The sequence below is a fragment of the Rhopilema esculentum genome, chromosome 16, assembly GCF_057945365.1.
Source record: "Rhopilema esculentum isolate cy_ngs chromosome 16, ASM5794536v1, whole genome shotgun sequence".
NCBI lineage: Eukaryota > Metazoa > Cnidaria > Scyphozoa > Rhizostomeae > Rhizostomatidae > Rhopilema > Rhopilema esculentum.
Genome location: NC_142830.1, coordinates 13,045,884 through 13,066,819, shown reverse-complemented (window position 1 = coordinate 13,066,819; position 20,936 = coordinate 13,045,884). Strand labels below are relative to the sequence as shown.

The 20,936-nt window shown below is 37.2% G+C and overlaps 2 protein-coding genes across 5 annotated transcripts; one reads left to right on the top strand and one right to left on the bottom strand.

The window, feature by feature from the left end:
* The first annotated feature begins 1,770 nt into the window (after positions 1-1,770).
* On the top strand, positions 1,771-20,725 carry LOC135682288 (L-rhamnose-binding lectin CSL3). Of its 4 annotated transcripts, XM_089112918.1 has the most exons (9): positions 1,937-2,120; positions 7,057-7,129; positions 8,238-8,391; positions 8,592-8,731; positions 10,809-10,962; positions 11,195-11,337; positions 18,906-19,059; positions 20,068-20,208; positions 20,582-20,725. In XM_089112918.1, exons 1-8 carry the CDS (start codon positions 1,971-1,973, stop codon positions 20,195-20,197), a joined length of 1,098 nt encoding a protein of 365 aa, XP_088969044.1. In that variant the 5' UTR covers positions 1,937-1,970; the 3' UTR covers positions 20,198-20,208; positions 20,582-20,725. The 4 variants fall into 4 exon arrangements, with proteins under 4 accessions (XP_088969045.1, XP_088969043.1, XP_088969044.1 ...); XM_089112919.1 differs by lacking the exons at positions 1,937-2,120; positions 18,906-19,059; positions 20,068-20,208; positions 20,582-20,725 and adding exons at positions 1,771-1,884; positions 11,985-12,138; positions 12,371-14,403; XM_089112917.1 differs by lacking the exons at positions 18,906-19,059; positions 20,068-20,208; positions 20,582-20,725 and adding exons at positions 11,985-12,138; positions 12,371-14,403 and having other exon boundaries at positions 1,914-2,120.
* On the bottom strand, positions 13,097-17,198 carry LOC148958347 (zinc finger MYM-type protein 1-like). The gene is made up of 3 exons (XM_089112909.1): positions 16,512-17,198; positions 15,677-15,877; positions 13,097-15,342 (listed from the first exon to the last, which is right to left on the bottom strand). Exons 1-3 carry the CDS (start codon positions 16,822-16,824, stop codon positions 13,097-13,099), a joined length of 2,760 nt encoding a protein of 919 aa, XP_088969035.1. The 5' UTR covers positions 16,825-17,198.
* Positions 20,726-20,936: the final 211 nt, after the last annotated feature.

The following is a 20,936-nucleotide window of genomic DNA, read 5'->3' as shown; positions in this document are numbered from 1 at the left end:
AAAACGCAGCCTTGTATCAGATTGTTAAATTTTGTTTAAGACTGTAGAGTTTTTCTCGAAGCGAGGAAGATATATTGCAAAAGTTTTCTAACAAACGTTGTTGTTTGGTTACGTGTTTAGAACTGGAATTATCTGCAACTACATAATATGAACATACATATGTTTCTATATAAACTTAAAAATAAACATTTTTGGCGTCACACTTTATATGTTAAATATACTCACTTGGTCTTGGGGGCCTATAACATCGATAAACAACTCTCAGATATTTGTATGTTCCAAAGCAAGGATCGCCATATACTCTGTTACTGGCCCAAAGATGGCAAAGGCGTTTTCCATTGCAAAGCTGACGAACTTTGACCAGTGATCTTTATGAACAAAGAGCAAAAGGGCAACAAGTGAAAAATTTGATATACAGAAATGCCGGAAACTTTCGCTAGGCATGCATTAGCAACTATTTAAGTAACAAAGTATAAAGGAACTGAATACACTGAAACACTTTTTTGTTTCTAAATTGTTTTGCCACGAGGATAAACACGTTCATTGAAAAATCCATATTTCTTTAACGTTTTTTAGTTCTATCATCTCTTTTCTATCTCACTTGATAACGGGCTATGCTCGAAACGTCGTTAATTATTTTAAAAAAAAATTTTCCTGGTACAATTTACTTACATTGATCGTTATTTATATATTTATGATGCTTCAAGCTTTGAAAAATTATTTAAACTGATAGCTCTTTAAGCGTTCATCAGTTGAACCTGAATTTGCTTTTGGTAGAGGTCTACAAATTATTATCACATCTATGTATGTTCTAGCTTCATAAAGCTAGCTTTGGTGGAAAAAATTCATTACAATCTAACGTCTCTTGATGAACTACAATTGTCAATTTGCCTTGGGATCAATATCAAACGATCATTTTTGTAGGAAAAAGTACGAGAAACACTATGACCAGAGTTGAAAAACTCAGACTCCCTTTAGATATTCAAAATATATATTTATAAAAGCTCATAAATGCAAAGCTTGCAACAGTAGATAAAGATATTTTATTCAAATTTTGGTTTGTTTATTGTAACAAATATTTCACTAATTTATGTTTTTAATAGTAAATTTTATATTTTTTCGTAAGTGATTGGTAAGCATTTTTCATTGTTGATAAGCATTGTTCATAAGAATGATTGTACGCCCCATTTTTCCCAGTTCTTGTATTTCAAATCTGGCGGTCTCCGACAAACATGAACGCATTTTTAAACAAACGAATTCTTATGAACAATGCCGTTGCACAAGTTTTAGATAGCGGCCAGTGTGAACAGCCATAAGTTGGAGCAAACAAGCGTAAACTCGCACTCTTAAACAAGCACCCAGTACACTTAAGAGGGCTAGCCCACTTCATGTAAACAGGTCCTTAGACCGCTGGAGTGTCTACGGAGGCTTTATTCCCCCAATAATTTCCAAAATGTACTAAAAGCCATACAAAAATTTGCCCTTGTTTTGGTTTAAAGCATGTTCAGCCCCGCCCCAAAACGTTTTAGCCCCCTCAATCTGCAATATGCCTCACGGTCCTTGAATAGATAGATATGTAGGGTTTATGCCTTATCTCACTTCCTCTCCCCGGCAGCAAAGTATCAATCTCCATCCTAAACAAATAGACGTGGCCATTTTTGTTTTTCTTAGTTACTTGGTGCTAAGCCTCGAATGTCTTGTGAACAATGAGCAAGGAAAAGGTCACTCTATTGTCTTTTCCACACTTCACTAACCCCGGCCAATGTCTGCGCTTTGAATCGAAGTAGGTTTGTGATCAGTTGACAGACGAGGACAATTGTTTCGTATAAAAGTTGGTACCTTCTTACTTGAAGACTACTTGCAGCATACAGAGCAGAAGAACAGGTATGAGGAATTAAACTCTGCATTCTACTCTTCTTTAAGACTCTACGCAAGTTAGACTTGTTTAGTCAATCTTAAGTTATTCTTAAATGAAACTATTCAAAATTATTTTGCAGTCAAATCTGTTTATTTCGAATCTCTGCAATTCAACCTTTTATAATTCGACCAATTTTGTCAGTCAACGAGGAAAACAACCTTTTTTCGAATTCTTTGCATGTTTTAGAAAAAAAGCAGGTAACGTAAGTATTTTATTTCTCTAAATTTTTCTTAAATTTATGTTATCTTAGATTTTGGCTGTTATCTAAGACATTTCCTTTAATAGTTGTTGGGCCCCAAAAATTCGAGGGATTGTGGCTTACCTCGCGCCGTACAGTCTAGAGGGTGCGTACTAGCGATTATATTTACAACTGTCGTGCAAGTTGGGAGTAGATTGATCAAGTTTATAAAAGTTAAATTGTCAAACATTTTGCAAAATCAAAAGTTTTTACGATCCCAATGTACTAAGTAGAGTTTGGGATAAATAGATGGCCTTTTTGGGGAATCTGGATTTGCGGGCTTGTTGTAATGTACATTCTTTTTTAAAATAACCAGTTTATGTTGAGGCTCAGGCCGGCAGTTCTAAACTTTTTCGAAAATCTGAGGCTGTATTAATTGGGTTTTAACAGGGCAATTGAGCTTTTGCGCTCTAGAAAGGTATTCAGGCCTCATTTGCCAACAGTGAGTGAGACATCTTTAATTTGCCGACAAGTTCGAAAGTTCACCTAAAAGCACCCCTACATGACAAAAACATCTCTTTCGTGAGATGAAACATTGTTCAAAATTACATTTTGCAGAAGATCAACCTCAGTTTGTTCTGAATTTGTTTCTAAAATTTTGACGAATTTTGAGGCTAGTGTTCATATGAAATTGCTACTATAAAATTGTTCTTCTAAAAAAAGAGTGTAATTGGAGCCAAATCTTCAACTTGCTCAGAGGGATTTTGTGCTCTCTTTGTTCCCTCTTTGTAATCACCGATTTCTATTGCACGTGATCAGTCATAAGTAAAGTTTCAGGTGGTGGAGTTATGCTTACTAAGCACTAGAGGCAAACCAATTGTTTGTCTCATTGGCAGAAAGACAGTTGTCATGCTAACAGAGAAAACAAAATAACCTTTGTGAAATTTGATAATATATTTTTATAACATTGAATCAGTTGAAGATTACTGCCACTACTTCTTGGAATGCAAAGACAATGAAAGATGCAAAACACAATCTTTTGATGAGACCAGCAGAATTTTTCGGAAAATTCATTTCTTTAAAAGTCCAATAAATTCAAATGAACAACGAGTTACAAGTATCCACATGTAACAATATTTTCCGGAGTGTTTACCCATGAATTCTTTTCTAAGAAAGAGCAGCCCTTACAACAACAACAACCCACGCGAAACTGGACCATGTTTGACATTCAACTTCTCATCGAAAAATAACGGAAGATAAGGATATTGCATCAATTGCAGCTATATTGTCGCCCCTCCCCCCAATGACAGGGAATCAGGGGGCAAAGAAGGCGATCCAGCCCTTCAAAGGATGCCAAAAGCCGCGTCCGAAGTGGCGAATTTTTATTATAAAGACGTCTTTCAACAATTTCTCTTTCTTTCCTCTACCGCACTCACATGACAATCTACGCGCTCTGCAATCCGTTAAAATCTCTTGACGCTCTGCAACCCTGAGATTGGGCGTGGGATGCGATAATATAGCTACCATTGCTTATCAAACATTTTTTATTGAAAAGCATCTTATCAAATAAAATGTGCTAAACAAATGTTTGACATATCGATAAGAAACGACACTAGCCTTTATCCTAGCCTCTACCAACTAACCATAGACCGACATAGCATTTACACTTGGCAAGCAGCATTTAGAAAAGGATACAGCCCAAAAGTGAGAACTGAACTAATTATTAAGCAACACCTTATCTCGCATTCGGGGATAGCAAATTGGAATAATATCCCAGAACATACTCGAAGATCTTGATTGCTGAAAAATCAAGAAATTGCTATAACATAGCTATAAAAAACTTTATCCATTAGACTGTCAATATTATTGTCTATCCTGTCCCCACTATCATGTTCCCATTAGAGTATAATTTCCGGGTAAAGAAACAATCCCAGATCTTTTATAACGATTAAATGGTCAAAATGTTTGATCATCCCTATTTGAGTATTCTACCCCTATTTTCAGTAATATTTTAATATTATGAAAAATAGCATCAATATTTTGATCCTTGGCTTCTCTATGATCTACATCTACACCATGTTTTTGTCCTATCCATATCTCAACGAATTCTCATCCATATCTTATCCGTATCTCAACGTCCACCTTTTTGTGATGGGTGTTGGGAACTCCATAACCCAACACTTCGCTGGTTACACCCTTAGAAAACGACAAAGAAGAAGTCAAATTTTATCATTTTTTTCTGGCAATCAATTTACACTCGTGTTAGTTCAACTCTACTCGTAACTACTGACGCAAAAAACATAATAAATGAAACGTAGTTAATTGTGTAATTACCCCTCTGTGAATAATATCAACTCTCCGTTATGGTAACATTAGTATAATTAGTTAGTAACATAACAAAACAAAATTTCTGCATTAACAACAATTGGTTGCTAGGCGCATGCAACCTCGTGAGATGGGAGGTTTTTGTGCTTCTTATCTTAAAAAGGTGCACTGCAGAACTCCAATTTGTAATTGAAAAGCAACAACGTATATTTCTTGTAATCGTTCGAATTCAACCAAATTCATTTGAAATTATACCAGGGTAGGGGGGATCTCTCCTCGATTAGTTTACCTATTGAGAGAGCTCCTCCTTTAAGTAATTCCCTCCATACAATCTATCATGTTTTTCTCTTTGTTAGCGTATATTGTATTAATTTTCCATATCATTGTATTGATATTCTGTAAAAGTATTTTATTTCCTTATAGTTTTGTTACTTGTTGGTATTGTTATTCAAGAGATTGTAGGCAGTGAATTTAAATATAAATGAAATTGAAGGTGAAACTGAATTGTGCTGAGATGCCACTAGGTCACGCGGTTACGCTCGGCCGCTCCTTATTTCTCAATACCTAAACTTTACCAAAGTATATTTTTTTAAATCCGTAAGGCATTTGTACAACTGCGTGGGAAATTCTAAACTGCGAAGGGTATAATAGAGGGCGATAGGAGAACACTCTTCTTTGCTTACTGAACAAGAAAGAGGAAAGGAAGCAAGCTGAGATAGAGGATAAGCAGTTATTTCCCCTTCAAAGTTTCGATCCTCGACAATGTCAGTTCTTCTTTACTCAACGACGTGGGATCTCTTCAAAGGATGCTACTATTGTTATTATGAATGACGACATTCTGAGCTCAAAAGAAAGTGATCTTTTTGAACAGGGCGAATCCATTGAATTCCAATGGTTGGATCGATGGTGTGATTTGGAGCATTGTTCATTTACACATCAAACAACTGTTTATTTTTGGCCGAATGCACTGGTTTTGCCGGGGCTTAACAACATGTAACAAAGCCAAACTAAGAGATCACAAATCAATTCACTCTTGAGAATAGCGTACAAGATTTCCAAAAAGCAAAAGGATTTTCAGGGATTCTCTGACAAAACAATAGGATTTCCACCAAAGATGTACAATATTTTCATAGAGTGATTTACCCGTCGAAGTAAAAATGGTTTGGTAAGAAGAAAAGATGAAAATACAGCCTATCTATATCATTAAGACTTAAATTGTCTGAATTAACCGCAAACTGTAACGGAAAATACCAAATACCTCGTGCAGAAATGTAAAGCACGAGAAGAGACATTTTGACATTTATGGTAATATAAAAAATTCATCAAGAAATTGTCCAAAATAGAACCAACACAAACAAAAAGCCAGGTACGGATTCACCGAGGGGGTACACGGTACAGGGGCTGTAACACTCTCAATATTTTTGTGTCCTTCGGTACACTTTGCCTTGACTCGGTAAAACTTTTTATGGTCAATGGTAACAAAATAATGCAAAAATTTTCTTTACTTATCTTCTTATCTTCTGTATCTTGAATTTAAAAGCTTAATTTTTAAAAACCATTCTCTGCATTTTCCAGTCACCTGACGGGTGTGGCTCCGATCATTATCTAACACCCCCCCCCCCCCCCACCTCCCCCTCAATCCATGTCGCTTAAAACCATCAATGCAAATAGCCCCAAGAAACGTCAAAGAATAAAGTCATGAAAAAATTCTTAAACTGAGTAAACCAGTGGAAAGACCCACCTGCTTTACTGCCTAAAATTAGCAAGAATCAGAGTTAATTATGTAGTTCCCACTCCTAAATGGAGAATATAGATTATTATAACGGCATGACATCTCACACTACTCATGTTGTTGATCATGATAAATTCATCTCGAAAAACTTATGGGGTTGCATCCTCAAGTACAGCTCATCAGTTCTTCCAGCATTTCCTAATGAGTTATGCATGCAATACTCTCTAAAAGCTCTTCCAACCCCTCCCCCCTATTTCTTTTTCGTTTTCTGCTGTTAATTGAGAACTACTGATGCGCAGTCAAGAGTTTGAGAAAAAAGTAGAGCTACCATTTTCTTGGAAATTTTATTCATTTTCCTTGATATTTTCCGACTGTTACTACCCCTACCACAATGCATTGCGCGTTATCGTCAAATGACGTCATTGTGCCAACGGTCTATTCACACATCCACATTGCCTCGCCATTATATTTGATTGACTTCTTTGCTAGTACTTTCGTCTCGGTGTCTCATAACAGAACGAAAGTGCACAGGGCAGTCGTCGCAGTCCTGCTCTCAGAAAAAGCAGGACCAAAGGTTTTTAAAACAATGCCCTTTGGCCTACGTAGGTGAACCCTCAACCAATGAAATCACTACTGCCTATGTCATGCTGACCATTTCGACGAGGTCCTTCTTCTCAGATTGAGCAAAACTGCTTTTTGCTCTAGTCTATTGTGAAACCGGACCAACTTTACAAAAGCCCATTGTGAAGCAGGACCAAACAAAGGATATCATACTTACAAGCAGGACCAAAATACAGGGTTTCCATAGTAAAGAGCAGTACACCGAGATTAGCACGGGATCTGCAGGACCTTTGACTTCGCTATTGATTATACAATATAAAGTTTTGAGTACTTCCTTTTCAGATTTCTGCTCAATTCAAAATGCTACGTCTTGCAATACTGGTAGTCTGTCTCGGTTTCCTGGCGGAATCTCAAGGTATCTATTTAATTAGTTTTCAATCAGAAATACATTTTGTCTAGATCGTTAAAGCCAAAATTCTCAACAGTTTAAAATTTCCAGAGTTTATCTTATTTTTCATTTTACAAGATATCCTCTGTGAATTGTACTGTCATCACCAATGCACTTCATAAAAAAGTTTATGCAACTGAACCAAACGTGAGCCAAAATAATCCAATAATAATAAAATAATCCGAAATTTGGCGGCAAGACAGTTTCGAAAAAACTTTGTAATAACAAACAGAAGAAATAGAACGTCATTACAATTGGTGTGACGAAATTTCTCGGCAACTAATTGTTTTTATAAATTGAAAAAAAGAGATCATAAACTGTTACCCTTCTTTTTAGAAAACTAAATAACTAAATATACTTACCGAATTTGATTTTTGAAATACTTCGGTGATAATGAAAAGATTTTGGTTTTAGGAAGGACGTTTATCAAAAACAATGTTTTTACACACGAAGATCGGTTATTTCAAGTCAATATGCGCCAAGCCTGCCAACAGAAAATTCTAATCAGTTGTTAGAAGTCATTATCCGTTTGTCTTATAAAAATTTCAATTGATGTGTCTTCAAGTCGGAATCATCTATTTTAACTGGATCCTGACGGTTTAAAACAACCTCAGGATAAGACGTTTTAAACGAAAATTAGTTTCCTTTCATTGCATTTTGTTTCATTTCGTTTCATTTCTTCTCGTGTCTTGTCGTATCGTGTCGTGACGTGTCGTTTCGTTTCGTGTCTTGTCTTGTCTTGTCGTGTCCTGTTGTGCCATTTTTTTCGTTCCGTTTCGATTCGTTTCGTTTTACTTCGTTGCGTTCCTTTCGACGAATGTAGCAAGCGCTTCTTTATCGTTTTCACCATTCAATTGCAAGAAAAGCAATGCACAACATTGAAAAGATATTCGGATAAAAATCTGATGAAAATTGATTTTCTACAATTTTTCTTATAACTCTCCTAGGCCTCATTTAAAGTGTAGGCAAGTATTTAACAAACTCTGTTTATGTGAATATTTATTAGAGAGAGGGGCGTTAAATAGGTAAAAAGTGGTGGATATTTTCTAAAAATAGAATTATGCTGCTTTCAAAGGATATCGAGCCGTCAACATATGCGAAAGCAGAAGACAATCTATTGGTTGCAGACATGGAATGGTTCTCTCAATAATCGGCGCAAACTATGGAAGAACCGACCGAAGAACTTGTCCACATCGTGCTATCAGAACCACGAGCTGCCGCTCATCAAGGTAATCTTCTTTGGTTGCAACAGAATCATGATATTCGCTTGCAATTCACATTTCATTCTTAGAATTACCAAATTATAAATGAAGTTGTAGATTAATGAAAATTTTCATATATATTATTTCCTTCAAAATAAGCTTTTTCATTTCAATCTTTCACTATATGTACATGTCATTCTTTGCCATTTTTCTCTGTGGTACTACAGATCACTGCTCAAAGTTCGTCAGCTATGCAATGGAAGACGCTCTTGCCATCTTTGGTCCAGTAACAGAGTTTATGGCGATCCTTGCTGGGGAACATACAAATATCTGAGAGTTGTTTATCGATGTTATAGGCCAAGACCAAGTGAGTATAAAACAAAATCGAAAAAAATTGACAGCATAATTACTTTGTTTGAATCCTGTTTAGAAATATGTTGCTGTTCATATTATTCAATTCTAAATGAACAAAGTCTTGAATTTGCTACAAATCATTGTTGTTTGTTGCTTTTATTTTTGCTGTAAATTTTCTCAGCCAAGAAAACTCGTATTGCTGCCCAAACCGAGATAATGAGTAGAGCTGTGAACAACAATGTAATTGTTTTTTACATTGAAACAAAAAACCTTTTAAATACCGTATTTCGTGACCTCCTTCTGGTAATGTAGATGTATGCTCAGGGGTGGCGCTAGAGACAAACCTTCGAGGTGCCGAAGTTTATATTCTCCGTAACTGCCGACGCTGGATGTGTCAAATTTCCGACAGAAAAAAATTCGATTTGCCCCATTTAGCAGGCAGGGCCGTCGCGAGGCAAGCCTCGTTGGGGGGGGGGGGGCTGTGTAATGCAAATTTACCTGATTAAAAAATTATTGCCTGAAACTTTTTAGCTGGTGTCACAAACCTCTGCAATACATTTTGTCAATCTAACTCTGTATGATAATGACCGACTTTTCTAATAGTCTTGTCAAATCTCTATATCGAGACGGGCAAAATATATAGTTACTACCTGAGGCGGCACCATGGTTGCCGCCGAAGGGGCAGGAAATTTTCAAATTGTGATGCTTCTAGTTCCCTGGAAAATGCACTCTTTTAAGCAAATTTCACTTAAGCAATCCTCCTTATCCTATTGAAAATTATTGTCTTTTTGCAAAACTTTTTTACAGCAGATAAAAACAACAATTTCGCCGTGGTCTTGAAAAATACCAGGTTGTCAGTTACTTTTAAATTTAGATCCCTCTCTCCATCTTAGCATGATTTATGAATGTTAAGAAAAATCTGGAGCTCATAGTGAATTGCAGTTGATGCTTCTACTGAGAAACTTTAGGAGAAATGGACACGAGGCACAATTTTAATTTTAAAAATTTTAACAATTTTAAAAATAGAGCATTTTTCCAAAATCGTTTGTTGTGGGTGCAAAATTCTCCCTTGCCCCCTCCCCGTCCCCACTTTCCAACCTGTGTCGGAGTCCACGAGATTTTCTCGGCAATTTGTGCCTTGTAAGAAACTTAATGCGCAAATATTGCCTATTGTTGAATATTTCTTCCTATCTATGTTGGAAGAAATTAATCGATGGTTTTCTCTAAACCATTTGTTTGTCGCAAGCTATGCGGTGAACAATGCTATTGAAAAATAGTTGATGAAATAGGACAAGAAGTGCTTTTTGAAAAATTTATTACGCAAAATGTGCTCATGATCGAAATATTTTCATTGGCAATAATAATGTCTTGAAACGAAAAGAGAATCCCTTAAGAAGAAAATTCATTAAAGATTTTATTTATAACCGAGGGAGCACGATGGTATTGTGGGTCATGCGAAGGAGCACCATGAAATTAAGTCACAGTTTTCACGGAAGCGACAGGATGTAATGACACTATGATAGTAAAACTGCCGAAGAAAAGCCATTGAGAAAACCATAAACCAGCCAGTGCAGTTTTCTCCTCGATTATTTATGTCATTCAAACAACATGTAAACCGGGTGACATCCATCAAGTGCCGACGGTATAGAGAAAGCAAAAATTGATTGCCTGCCGACGGGGGGGCTAACAAAAATTTAGGGGGGGCTAAAGCCCCCCCTTGCCCCCCCATGCCGCCACTCCTGTGTATGCTGATGTTGAAAATTTTCGGCAAAGCATCCTTTTTGGAATAGTTGTTCCATGTTATTTCATATTGCTCATAAAATCAAAATACATCACACCCAAGCTTTTTAATGCGAAATTTATAACTATTTGAATCGTTGGTTAGTTAATTGTATCTACCTACTTTGATTTTCATAAGAAAATTGTTTATTAAAATGACGTGGTTAAGTAGCTAAAAGAGAATAGAGTGAGTACGTTATTGTCACTATGTACCAACAAAAAACTTTAAATTTTGTTTATTTATGCCTTTGAGACATCTTAATATTCATAGATTACTTTATCCTAAACAAAATACCTTGTTTCTTTCAAAGGATTTCCAACTGTTAACATCTGCGAACACAGAAGACAATCTATTGGTTGCAGACATGGAATGGTTCTCTCAATAATCGGCGCAAACTATGGAAGAACCGACCGAAGAACTTGTCCACATCGTGCTATCAGAACCACAAATTGCCGTTCATCAAGGTAATCTTCTTTGGTTGCAACAAAATCATGATATTCGTTTACAAGTCACATTTCTTTTTTAGAATTACCAAATTTTAAATGAAGTTGCAGATTAATGAAAATTTTCATTGCTAGGGAAGACGCATAGCATTGATACCTTTATATTTTAGTTCCTACAAAATAAGATTTTTCATTTCTATCTTTTATTATATGTACATTTCATTCTTTGCCATTTTTCTCTCTGTTACTACAGATCACTGCTCAAAGTTCGTCAGCTTTGCAATGGAAGACGCTCTTGCCATCTTTGGTCCAGTAACAGGGTGTATGGCGATCCTTGCTGGGGAACATACAAATATCTGAGAGTTGTTTATCGATGTTATAGGCGTCCAAGACCAAGTGAGTATAAAACAAAATCGAAAAAATTGACAACATAACTACTTTGTTTGAATCTTGTTTAGAAATATGTTGCTGTTCATATTATTCAATTCTAAATGAACAAAGTCTTGAATTTGCTGCAAATCATTGTTGTTGGTTGCTTTTATTTTTGCTGCAAATTTTCTCAGCCAAGAATAATCGTCTTGCTGTCCAAACTTAAATAATGAGTAGGACTGTGAACAACAATGTAATTTTTTTTACATTGAAACAAAAAACCTTTTAAATACCTTATTTCGTGACCTCCTTCTGGTAATGTAGATGTATGCATGATGTTGAAAATTTTCGGCAAAGCATCCTTTTTGGAATAGTTGTTCCATTTTATTTCATATTGCTCATGGAATCAAAATACAACACACCCAAGCTTTTTAATACGAAATTTATAACTATTCAAATCGTTGGTTAGTTAATTGTATCTACCTACTTTGATTTTCGTAAGAAAATTGTTTATTAAAATGACGTGGTTAAGTAGCTAAAAGAGAATAGAGTGAATACGTTAATGTCTCTATGTACCAACAAAAAACTTTAAATTTTGTTTATTTATGCCTTTGAGACATCTTAATATTCATAGATTTTTTTATTCTAAACAGAATACCTTGTTTCTTTCAAAGGATTTCCAACTGTTAACATCTGCCAACACAGAAGACAATCTATTGGTTGCAGACATGGAATGGTTCTCTCAATAATCGGCGCAAACTATGGAAGAACCGACCGAAGAACTTGTCCACATCGTGCTATCAGAACCACAAATTGCCGTTCATCAAGGTAATCTTCTTTGGTTGCAACAAAATCATGATATTCGTTTACAAGTCACATTTCTTTCTTAGAATTACCAAATTTTAAATGAACTTGCAGATTAATGAAAATTTTCATTGCTAGGGGAGATGCATAGCATTGATACCTTTATATTTTAGTTCCTACAAAATAAGATTTTTCATTTCTATCTTTTGTTATATGTACATTTCATTCTTTGCCATTTTTCTCTGTGGTACTACAGATCACTGCTCAAAGTTCGTCAGCTATGCAATGGAAGACGCTCTTGCCATCTTTGGTCCAGTAACAGGGTGTATGGCGATCCTTGCTGGGGAACATACAAATATCTGAGAGTTGTTTATCGATGTTATAGGCGTCCAACAGTGGTGGCGCTAGGTTTCCTCCGACAAAGGGGCTAGCACTTCCGACGGAGGGGCTAATTTTTTTAGAGAACGATAGGGCTAGGGGGCGACAAGGAATTGTAAGGGTACTGGAGACCGAAGGCGAGCGTTGCGAGCCGAAAATTCGGGGGGTCCGGGGGTACTCCCCCGGGAAAATTTTGGTGGCTACACCCATTAGATTGGCTAAAAATGCTATCAAAATGGTGTAATCGTGTTTTTTACTACGTTTTTTGACATATTACTAAGGGCACGTTTGCCCCCTCCCTTGCCCCTCCTAGCAAAGGGCAGGAGGGGCGCTTGCCCCCCCGCGCCCCCCTTCTCCGGCGTCCCTGGAAATTTTTTTTGAAAGCTGCCTCTAGATAAGCTTAAAACTACTCTAAATCTTTACAACTCATCAAACGTTGCCAATTCAAGTAGGGCCTATCTTTGGAAAGTATGAATTTAAATAAAAAGCAACCAACTGAACTTAAGGAAAACTGGAACACAACGTAACTTTATAGGAACAGACCTAAGCGGTGGAATACGCACTTCTACATATCGAAAATTCAAGTCCAAGAATCAAAATTGTTTCACAGAGCAATTCTACTCTTCGGGAACTTAGCCTTAAATCTGTCTACTACTGAGTCCAAGTCAAGAGCACTTCCACGGGCACGATGAATACCTAGCATCATCAGACTGTCTAGACGCTCGTCCTTCATAAGTGAGCGCAGATCACTCTTGATGAGGCGCATAGAGCTGAAGCTGCGTTCACATTCGGCTGAAGAGACTGGCAAAGTGCATGCGATGGATACAAGCCGGTGCAGCTCAAAGAAAGCTTCATTTAGCTTTTCCAAGTGTGCCTCTAGTTGCAGAAGTGTGCTTGGGCGGTGTTTTTCTTCTTTTCTTGAGAGCATATATTTAAATGTGGCAATTTCACTGCGTAGTGCACCAATTTCAGACTGAAAAAGCTCAGCAAAATTGACAAGAGTTGTTGGGTCCAAGTAGCTTTTCGACTTGGGGGCCAATGCAGTTATGCCTTTCATGATCTTTATGTTTTTTTCGTCAAACCGCTTGCAAAGTTCTGCAGTTGTTCTGTTTAGTATTTCTTTGACATTTTGTACGTAGCCATCAAACCCGCTTGCTACTTGAGGCTCTGAAGATGCTTCCACAACAAACTCTCGAAGAGAAGCAGGCGTTGCCCTCTTTCTTGGTGGTCTTTTTTCTTCCGGCAATTCCAAGCGATCCGCTGCTTCTTCGGCAGTATCCCAGAACTCTTGAATCTTATCCCTGCTTTGACAGTCATCCAGTTCATCTTTCAATGTTGCAATGAGATCAATGGCTTGACTCAAATCATTGGAGGGTTTCTGCAACATGTCAGACGCAAATTTGGCTTTGTTCAAGACGTGTCGGATGGCAAACAGGTATCTCACAAATTTCCTGTCAATCTGCAGAAGATAACCAGTAGCTTCTGTTCTGCGACCGGGGTTCGTATCTGTGTCAATCACATCCTGCAGGACTTCCACCAAGATATCCAACCGCTCCCAGAAAACATTGAATTGCTTCGCCTGGCAAGACCATCTCGTGTCAGAAACTTTTCCAATTTCCATCACATGAACCTTGTGATCCTCTTGGACCTTTACCCATCGTACATGAACGGTGCTGCTGCTCAGAAAAGAATGCAGGCTTCTGAATAGCGATATCATGTCTGCCACACAACTGATTGATTTCACAACATCGACGATCACAAGGTTCAATCGATGACAAAAGCAATGGACGTAGTAAGCCATTTCAGCACCGGTTTTCAGAGGAAGTTTCCTTTGAACGCCATTCAGGTGACCAGAAACAACAGAAGCTCCATCGTAGCCTTGCCCCACGCATGCTTTCATGTTGGCTTCGATGCGTTGCAATCGTTCAATTATTGTGTCTGAAAGACCATCTGCATCTAAACTTTGCGCCTCAGCAATGCCAATAAATTCCTCATGTATGGCATTCTCGTAGCAGTAACGGACTGCAACAACAAGCTGCTCTTTTTTGCTTCTATCTTTAGACTCATCTGAAAGGACGGTAAAATACTGAGCCTTATTGAGCTCACTTTTTATTTGCTCAAGAACCATGTCTTTCATAATGTCTAAGATGGCATTCTGTACGCTGTGGTGAGTATACTTTGCATTTTTCGGGCCAGTGCGGATTTTGTCAGCAACAACTGGGTCATGCCTTGCAAGAAGACCAAGTATCGCAAGAAAATTACCACAAGAAGGTCCATAGTCTAGAGCTTCTTTATTTATATCGGCAACACGAAATGAACCTCCAGTCTCACGTTGGGCAATCTTCCGCTGAGCAGTGAGAAGCAGGACTTCGCAAATCACTCGCATGTAATGCCTGTTGTCTTTAACCAGTTTCGAATAAGCGGCATCATGAAGTGTGGCAATGGTCTGAAAATTTCCAGACTTAACGTTTTCATAGTGCGCTTTAGCAGCTACACTTTGGGCATGAAGATGGCTGGTTTGATGTTGCAAGAGTTTGTTATCATTCACTTTGGTGCCATAGCATCTTTTCCAATTGCGCAAGCCTTGACTAACAAACGCTGGATCCTTCCGATTCTCTGAAAAATTACGACAGTGGAAACAGAAGATGGCATCCTCCATTTGCGAATACTCAATCCAGGGATACTTTTCATACAGCAAAGGTGTGAATGCGCGATGCTGATTGCCAATCAAATGTGTAGGGAAGGAAATATTACGAGGCTGCACAGGTCCGCCGTCTTTGGTTGAGGATATGTCCTTGGGGCCAGCGACGGATAGTGTAAGTTGCGGTCCTCTCGAATCTCCTTGAAGTGCTAAAACGAAAAAAATTATCCATCACACTTTGCAAACTTTTTTCCTGTTAAGTTCTTGGCAGTGCCCTATTTTATATCTGAGAAGTGCCTCTTTTCATTGTTTTAGACTTTTCTTTGAGCTTTAGTGCGAAAGAGGCTATGGGAGCCAAAGTGGCTGCTTATATGCAAAACTTTTCCGGGCGAGCATGCCCCCGTGCCCTTCTAGCAGGGTTTGCCTTCGTCTTAATTACATACCAAGGTGCCCTTTTTTCACGCGCCCTTCCACTTTTTAGTACCCCCCTACGCCGCTGGTTAATGGAGAGTTACGATTATATCTGATAGCTAGTTAGTATACCTTCGGCTGATAATCCTGCAGGATCAACTTCATCTTCCAACTCGAGTTCCAACTGTTCCAAATTTTCCTCGATATCCTCGTTGCTGTCGCTTTCATTTGCTGCTTCCACAATGTCCGACATCGACTGTTCGGCTTCCGAAATGGTGACGTAGTTGTCAGCATCTACATTCGTGACTTCGGGGTCCAAGCTAGAAGTTGTACCTGGAAGTTTAAACAAATGATTTACTACCCTGTTTTACATGTGTGAAAAAGATTATAATATCTCCTGGGAGATGGACAAAAAGGCATTTTTACTAATCAATCTTTTGTGACTCTTAATATCAAAATCATCCAAAAAATTATTTTTATTTGTAAATAAAACGAAGAAATTTATACGTCTAACAAGGTTTATTCCTCATCCAGTCATAGCCAGGTATATTTGTTTAAATATGTCGCAGTCGCAGTGAAATCCCATATTATATAGGTCCGAAAATAAGAAACTTTTAATTTCTGGAGAGCTAGGTTTCCTATAAAAATACACGTTTTTTTCTTAATAAGGAACTTGTTTATAAAAAAAACTAGAAGGATTTATCGTAAATAGTAATAGATGGTTTCCCTTAAAAATAGTAAAAAATAAGAAATTTGGAAACTATTAGTACTCTGGGCTTGAGTCAAGTTTCTTATAAATAAAAAAACGTGTACGTAGAAGCAAAACACTACAAATATGTATGGTTGGGATGGGGTAAAATGGCTTAGCTACTACGTAAATGAGTTTGATTGTTTTTATGGCTGAAGCCCTTTGCTAAGTGTTTTTCCTCGTATTAAAAGGACTTAAATATTAAAACGTATAACATACCACGTTCGATTTGCTCTTCGTCTTGAATTTTCGAAATTTCAACTTCTTGTTCTTCGGGGTCTTCTGTTGTTCTTTCAGTTTCAAAATCATTAACCTTTCGTTTCTTTGGAAAAGTACCGCCTTTTGATTGAAAAAATGTTTTTATTTTTCTCTGCTGCGAGTCCGTTTCAACTATTGCCGTCGTAGGAGCAGTCCTTCCCATTGCAGCCAAATCTTTGTGCTTGGACTTCGTGTGGCGGGCAGCGTAATCATTGTTAAATACGTCATTACATATACTACATCTAACACTGAAACGGGTAACATTTGTTGCCATATCGCTATCGCACAAAAATATTCCGATGTTGTAGGTTGGTTATAGCAAGCAAGATTTGGACGAACTGCACTATCCATAACATAAGATCAAATTTAACAGCATGCGGAAAACACCTGGTACTGAACATCTAAACAACCAATTCAAACTTCTTATAACAGATTATTATTTACCATGAAATTGATGTGTCGATGAGTTGTTTTGGGATGAGCTTCCTGAATTCTGATAACAGTCCTTTTAGAAATTTCTATTTCCGCCAAAACTTAAAAAATTCGCTCCGACAAAAAAAATTCAAGCATAATTTATCTTCCGACGGAGGGGCTAGCCTCCTCCGACGGGGGGGCTGTAGCCCCCCCTGCCCCCCCTCTGGCGCCACCACTGGCGTCCAAGACCAAGTGAGTATAAAACAAAATCGAAAAAATTGACAACATAATTACTTTGTTTGAATCTTGTTTAGAAATATGTTGCTGTTCATTTTATTCAATTCTAAGACCCCGTTTACACTGTGCAGGATAAATTTTATCCGCATCAAAATTAGTTCAGATAGGCGTCGCGTTTACACTAGACCCACGCTATCCGCACGAGTTTGAGGGCGGCTTTCCGAACAAAATTAGTTCACCTAGGAAAGTGGATTAAATCAGTTTTATCCAAATCGTATCTTGTTCGAAAGCGATTGGCTATTTCATCCAATTTAGTTTTCACTGTCTCACTGTCACTGACCTTTCACCATCTTGGTTGCCTTGTTGTCGATAAATACTCGTGTCAGTGCAGTATCTTGACAGTCCACGTAAAATTGGCATCCTTGTCAGCTTTCCCTACTTTCGTTGCTAGTTCAGTGTCATTTTGTTTCAAGAACAAACTATTAAAACAAACTAGGCCTAATTTGTATTCACAATATCTTTGGATTTGGTCTAAAAGAGAAGCAGATGATTCTTAAGAGAGAATGAAGTCTTTTACGTTGGCGTGAATTTTGTTATTATTCTTTTGCCCAGAAACTTCATTTTGGGCGTTCTGTGCATGATTTAGGTCATGTGGCTGCAGTTATCCGGCACAGTGTAAACGGTTGGGCAAAGTGGACAAAATTTTTGCGGCACAGTGTAAACGCAAATCAATCCGAGCAACTTTTATGTGGATAAATTCTATCCGGCACAGTGTAAACGGGGTCTAAATGAGTCTTGAATTTCTCAAAGTCTTGAATTTGCTACAAATCATTATTGTTTGTTGCTTTTATTTTTGCTGTACATTCTCTCAGCCAAGAAAACTCGTCTTGCTGTCTAAACCGAAATAATGAGTAGAGCTGTGAACAACATTATAATTGTTTTTTGCATTGAAACAAAAAACCTTTTAAATAACATTTTTCGTATCCTCCTTGTTGTAATGTGTACGCTGATGACATTGCTTAGGGGAATATAAATTAAAAGGATTTATAGAACGTTTTATGCATTTTAAATTCATACTAAACGAATCTAAGGTTCATTTCTTTGGGTAGGAGGTGGCCCAAGTATTCTGCCTGTCCATTGGCTCTTAGCCCGGCGTTGCTCTTGGCGACCCGGACTACGTGAATAGCTGAAGTTAACAGATTGAAAAAAATTATATTCTAGAATTGATAAAGAGCTATAAGCACAGCAGATATTTAATTATAAGCGCAATAATTCTATGTTGCTCGTTGATAAAAAATGCATCACATCCAAAATTTTCAGTACAACATGCATATTTGTTTGCTTTTAAGGTCAATGAACTTTATGTTAACAATTTTTTGTAGTACAAACTTTAAAAATGGCTTTGAAAAAAGCAAACATTTTGAGACATACTAAAAATTTTCGTCTGATACACTTCAGGGTAAAAAACTGGTTATTATCAGGTTAATAATGATAATAATTATAATAATATCAAATGTATTTGTTTTATAACAGTTTCTATTGTAACCTAGACCCTAGGTAGCATAACAAAGAAAAACTTCATTTCAGCTCTTGTGCATATCCGAAGATTAAAATCATTTCTCCATTCTCCATTTTGTTTATTATGTCTAATCTTTGCTCCAAAAGTATGTTCGATGTTTTAATCATTTTCTTTTAATCGTCAAGCTAGAAGACGGTCTGTCACCTGTGAAGGAAGAGTTGCAAGGCTTGTTTGTCCCTTCCGACAAAAATTGAAGATTCTTCATGCTAATTATGGAAGATCAAACCGCAGTTATTGTCGACGTCACAACTTCTTGAATACTAAATGCAGAGCTTGCAGGTAAGATTCGAGTCTGTTAACTGCGCTTTTATGCCTCATGTGCCCATTTTCGACGAACTATTTTCATGCTATAAATATGGGTTTTTAAAACAAAATTTTCTTAATTATATCTAAAATTGATGAAAAATTTAATTCTTTCGGAGCTTGCTTTAATATAGGAATAAAAAAGCAGTATTTTGTGTAACGCAGCCTTTGGGAGTTTGAAACTTTGCTTCTATAAGCCATTTGCAGAAATTGTGGGTGACAATATTGGGATCAAGGATTTTGGGTGACAACGCTTAAAATTTTAGAGGTTTATGGCTCGCCCTTTTTATATTTGGCACACAATCGCTATCGAGTCTGATATCCTGTCCACGTGATTATTGTTTTCCAAATTCCAATATATGATTAATATTCATTATTTTTTATTGAAAATGATAAAAGCTAAAATGCACAATCATTACAGGAGGGATGAAGGGGAGGCATTTAAACCCACAACAAATTTGTCCGAAAATTGCGAGACTATTCTTATGTCTGGATTTGGACTTTTCGTTGATTTGTGCTCCAAGGAAATTTGTGCTCCATGCTGCTCATAGTAAAGCGACAAAACTAAGTCAAGTCTGCTTAAACGTGGCATCTTAATTTATAGGTGAAACCATTTATAACAATTCGAGTCCTAATATGGCTGGAAATTGAGAAACTGTAATGCTGATCACAATCAACGCTAAGAAACTGCTCGAAAATCTTTCTGTGGTGGAAATAATTCGTTTTGATGATAAGGCAGCCATTTTCTGCTTACTGGCACTGACAAATAGAAAGAAGAGCTTCTTGTGACTCGGTTTTCTGCTTCATATTATTTTATGTTATTTTTTGAGGCATCGAAGAATTGAATATAGGCGGGTAATGTAATGCTTTAATGTAAGCTGAAGCCAGTCAATATTGGAAGTGGACACGTGACAGTATGCAGATCATTGCTAATTGATCAAGGTGCGATCATCCGTCGATTCATGAGGAAATTATCTTCCACAGGTCACTCTCAACTGTTAGAAGAAGATGTGACAGAAGACGCTCCTGTGCAGTTCCAGCAACAAACAGAGTATTTGGTGACCCATGCCGTGGGACATACAAGTACCTTGACATAACATACCAATGCGCATAATAACCATAAAGGTAAGAAAAAAAAATTTATTGCTTGTAATCTTAAAATGGATTTCTTAAAAAGTGGAGAATTTCATTGTCTTTCCATTTGTTTTAAGCTAAGTAACATGCTAGGATACCACTTTCAATAGGCTTCAAATAATTTTAAGCGTCATTAAACTACTGAAACTATAATCATCATTATTAATGTATGAAAGCAAAAATGTTAAAAAAAGAAAATAAAAGTGACAAGAAAACAACAAAATAATTTTATAATTTTCTGCCACAAGGGATATTCAAAAGAGCAAATGCAAAATCTGCATTCAAATTTCGTAGAGCTCAGTTTTTACTTCAAAGTGAAGTGAGTGCATTGAATTTAACGTTGTTTATACTGTTCATCTTTTAGGTTATGATCACCACAAGAAAGCACTTCGTAGTTTTTGCATCCTGGACGCTAGTCACTTCACGTTTCATATATTTGGACTTTTTTATTGCACTATGGCTACACTGTGCCTTACTTTTACATTAAGTACGTGAAGAAGAGTGAAAATTGTCTCCCTCTCTGTGTAAATTCCTCACTAAAAAATCATATTTCTACTTTTAACGTTTGTGTTAGGACACCGGGCATTTTAAACAATATTAATACCACACATAAATGTTGGCCCGGATCTTTGTTTAGGATTGTTCACATGGAAAATGTTCGCTATCCACACTCAATCTCGGGGAAATTCAAGTAACCACAGAAAGGCTCGCATTAAGGA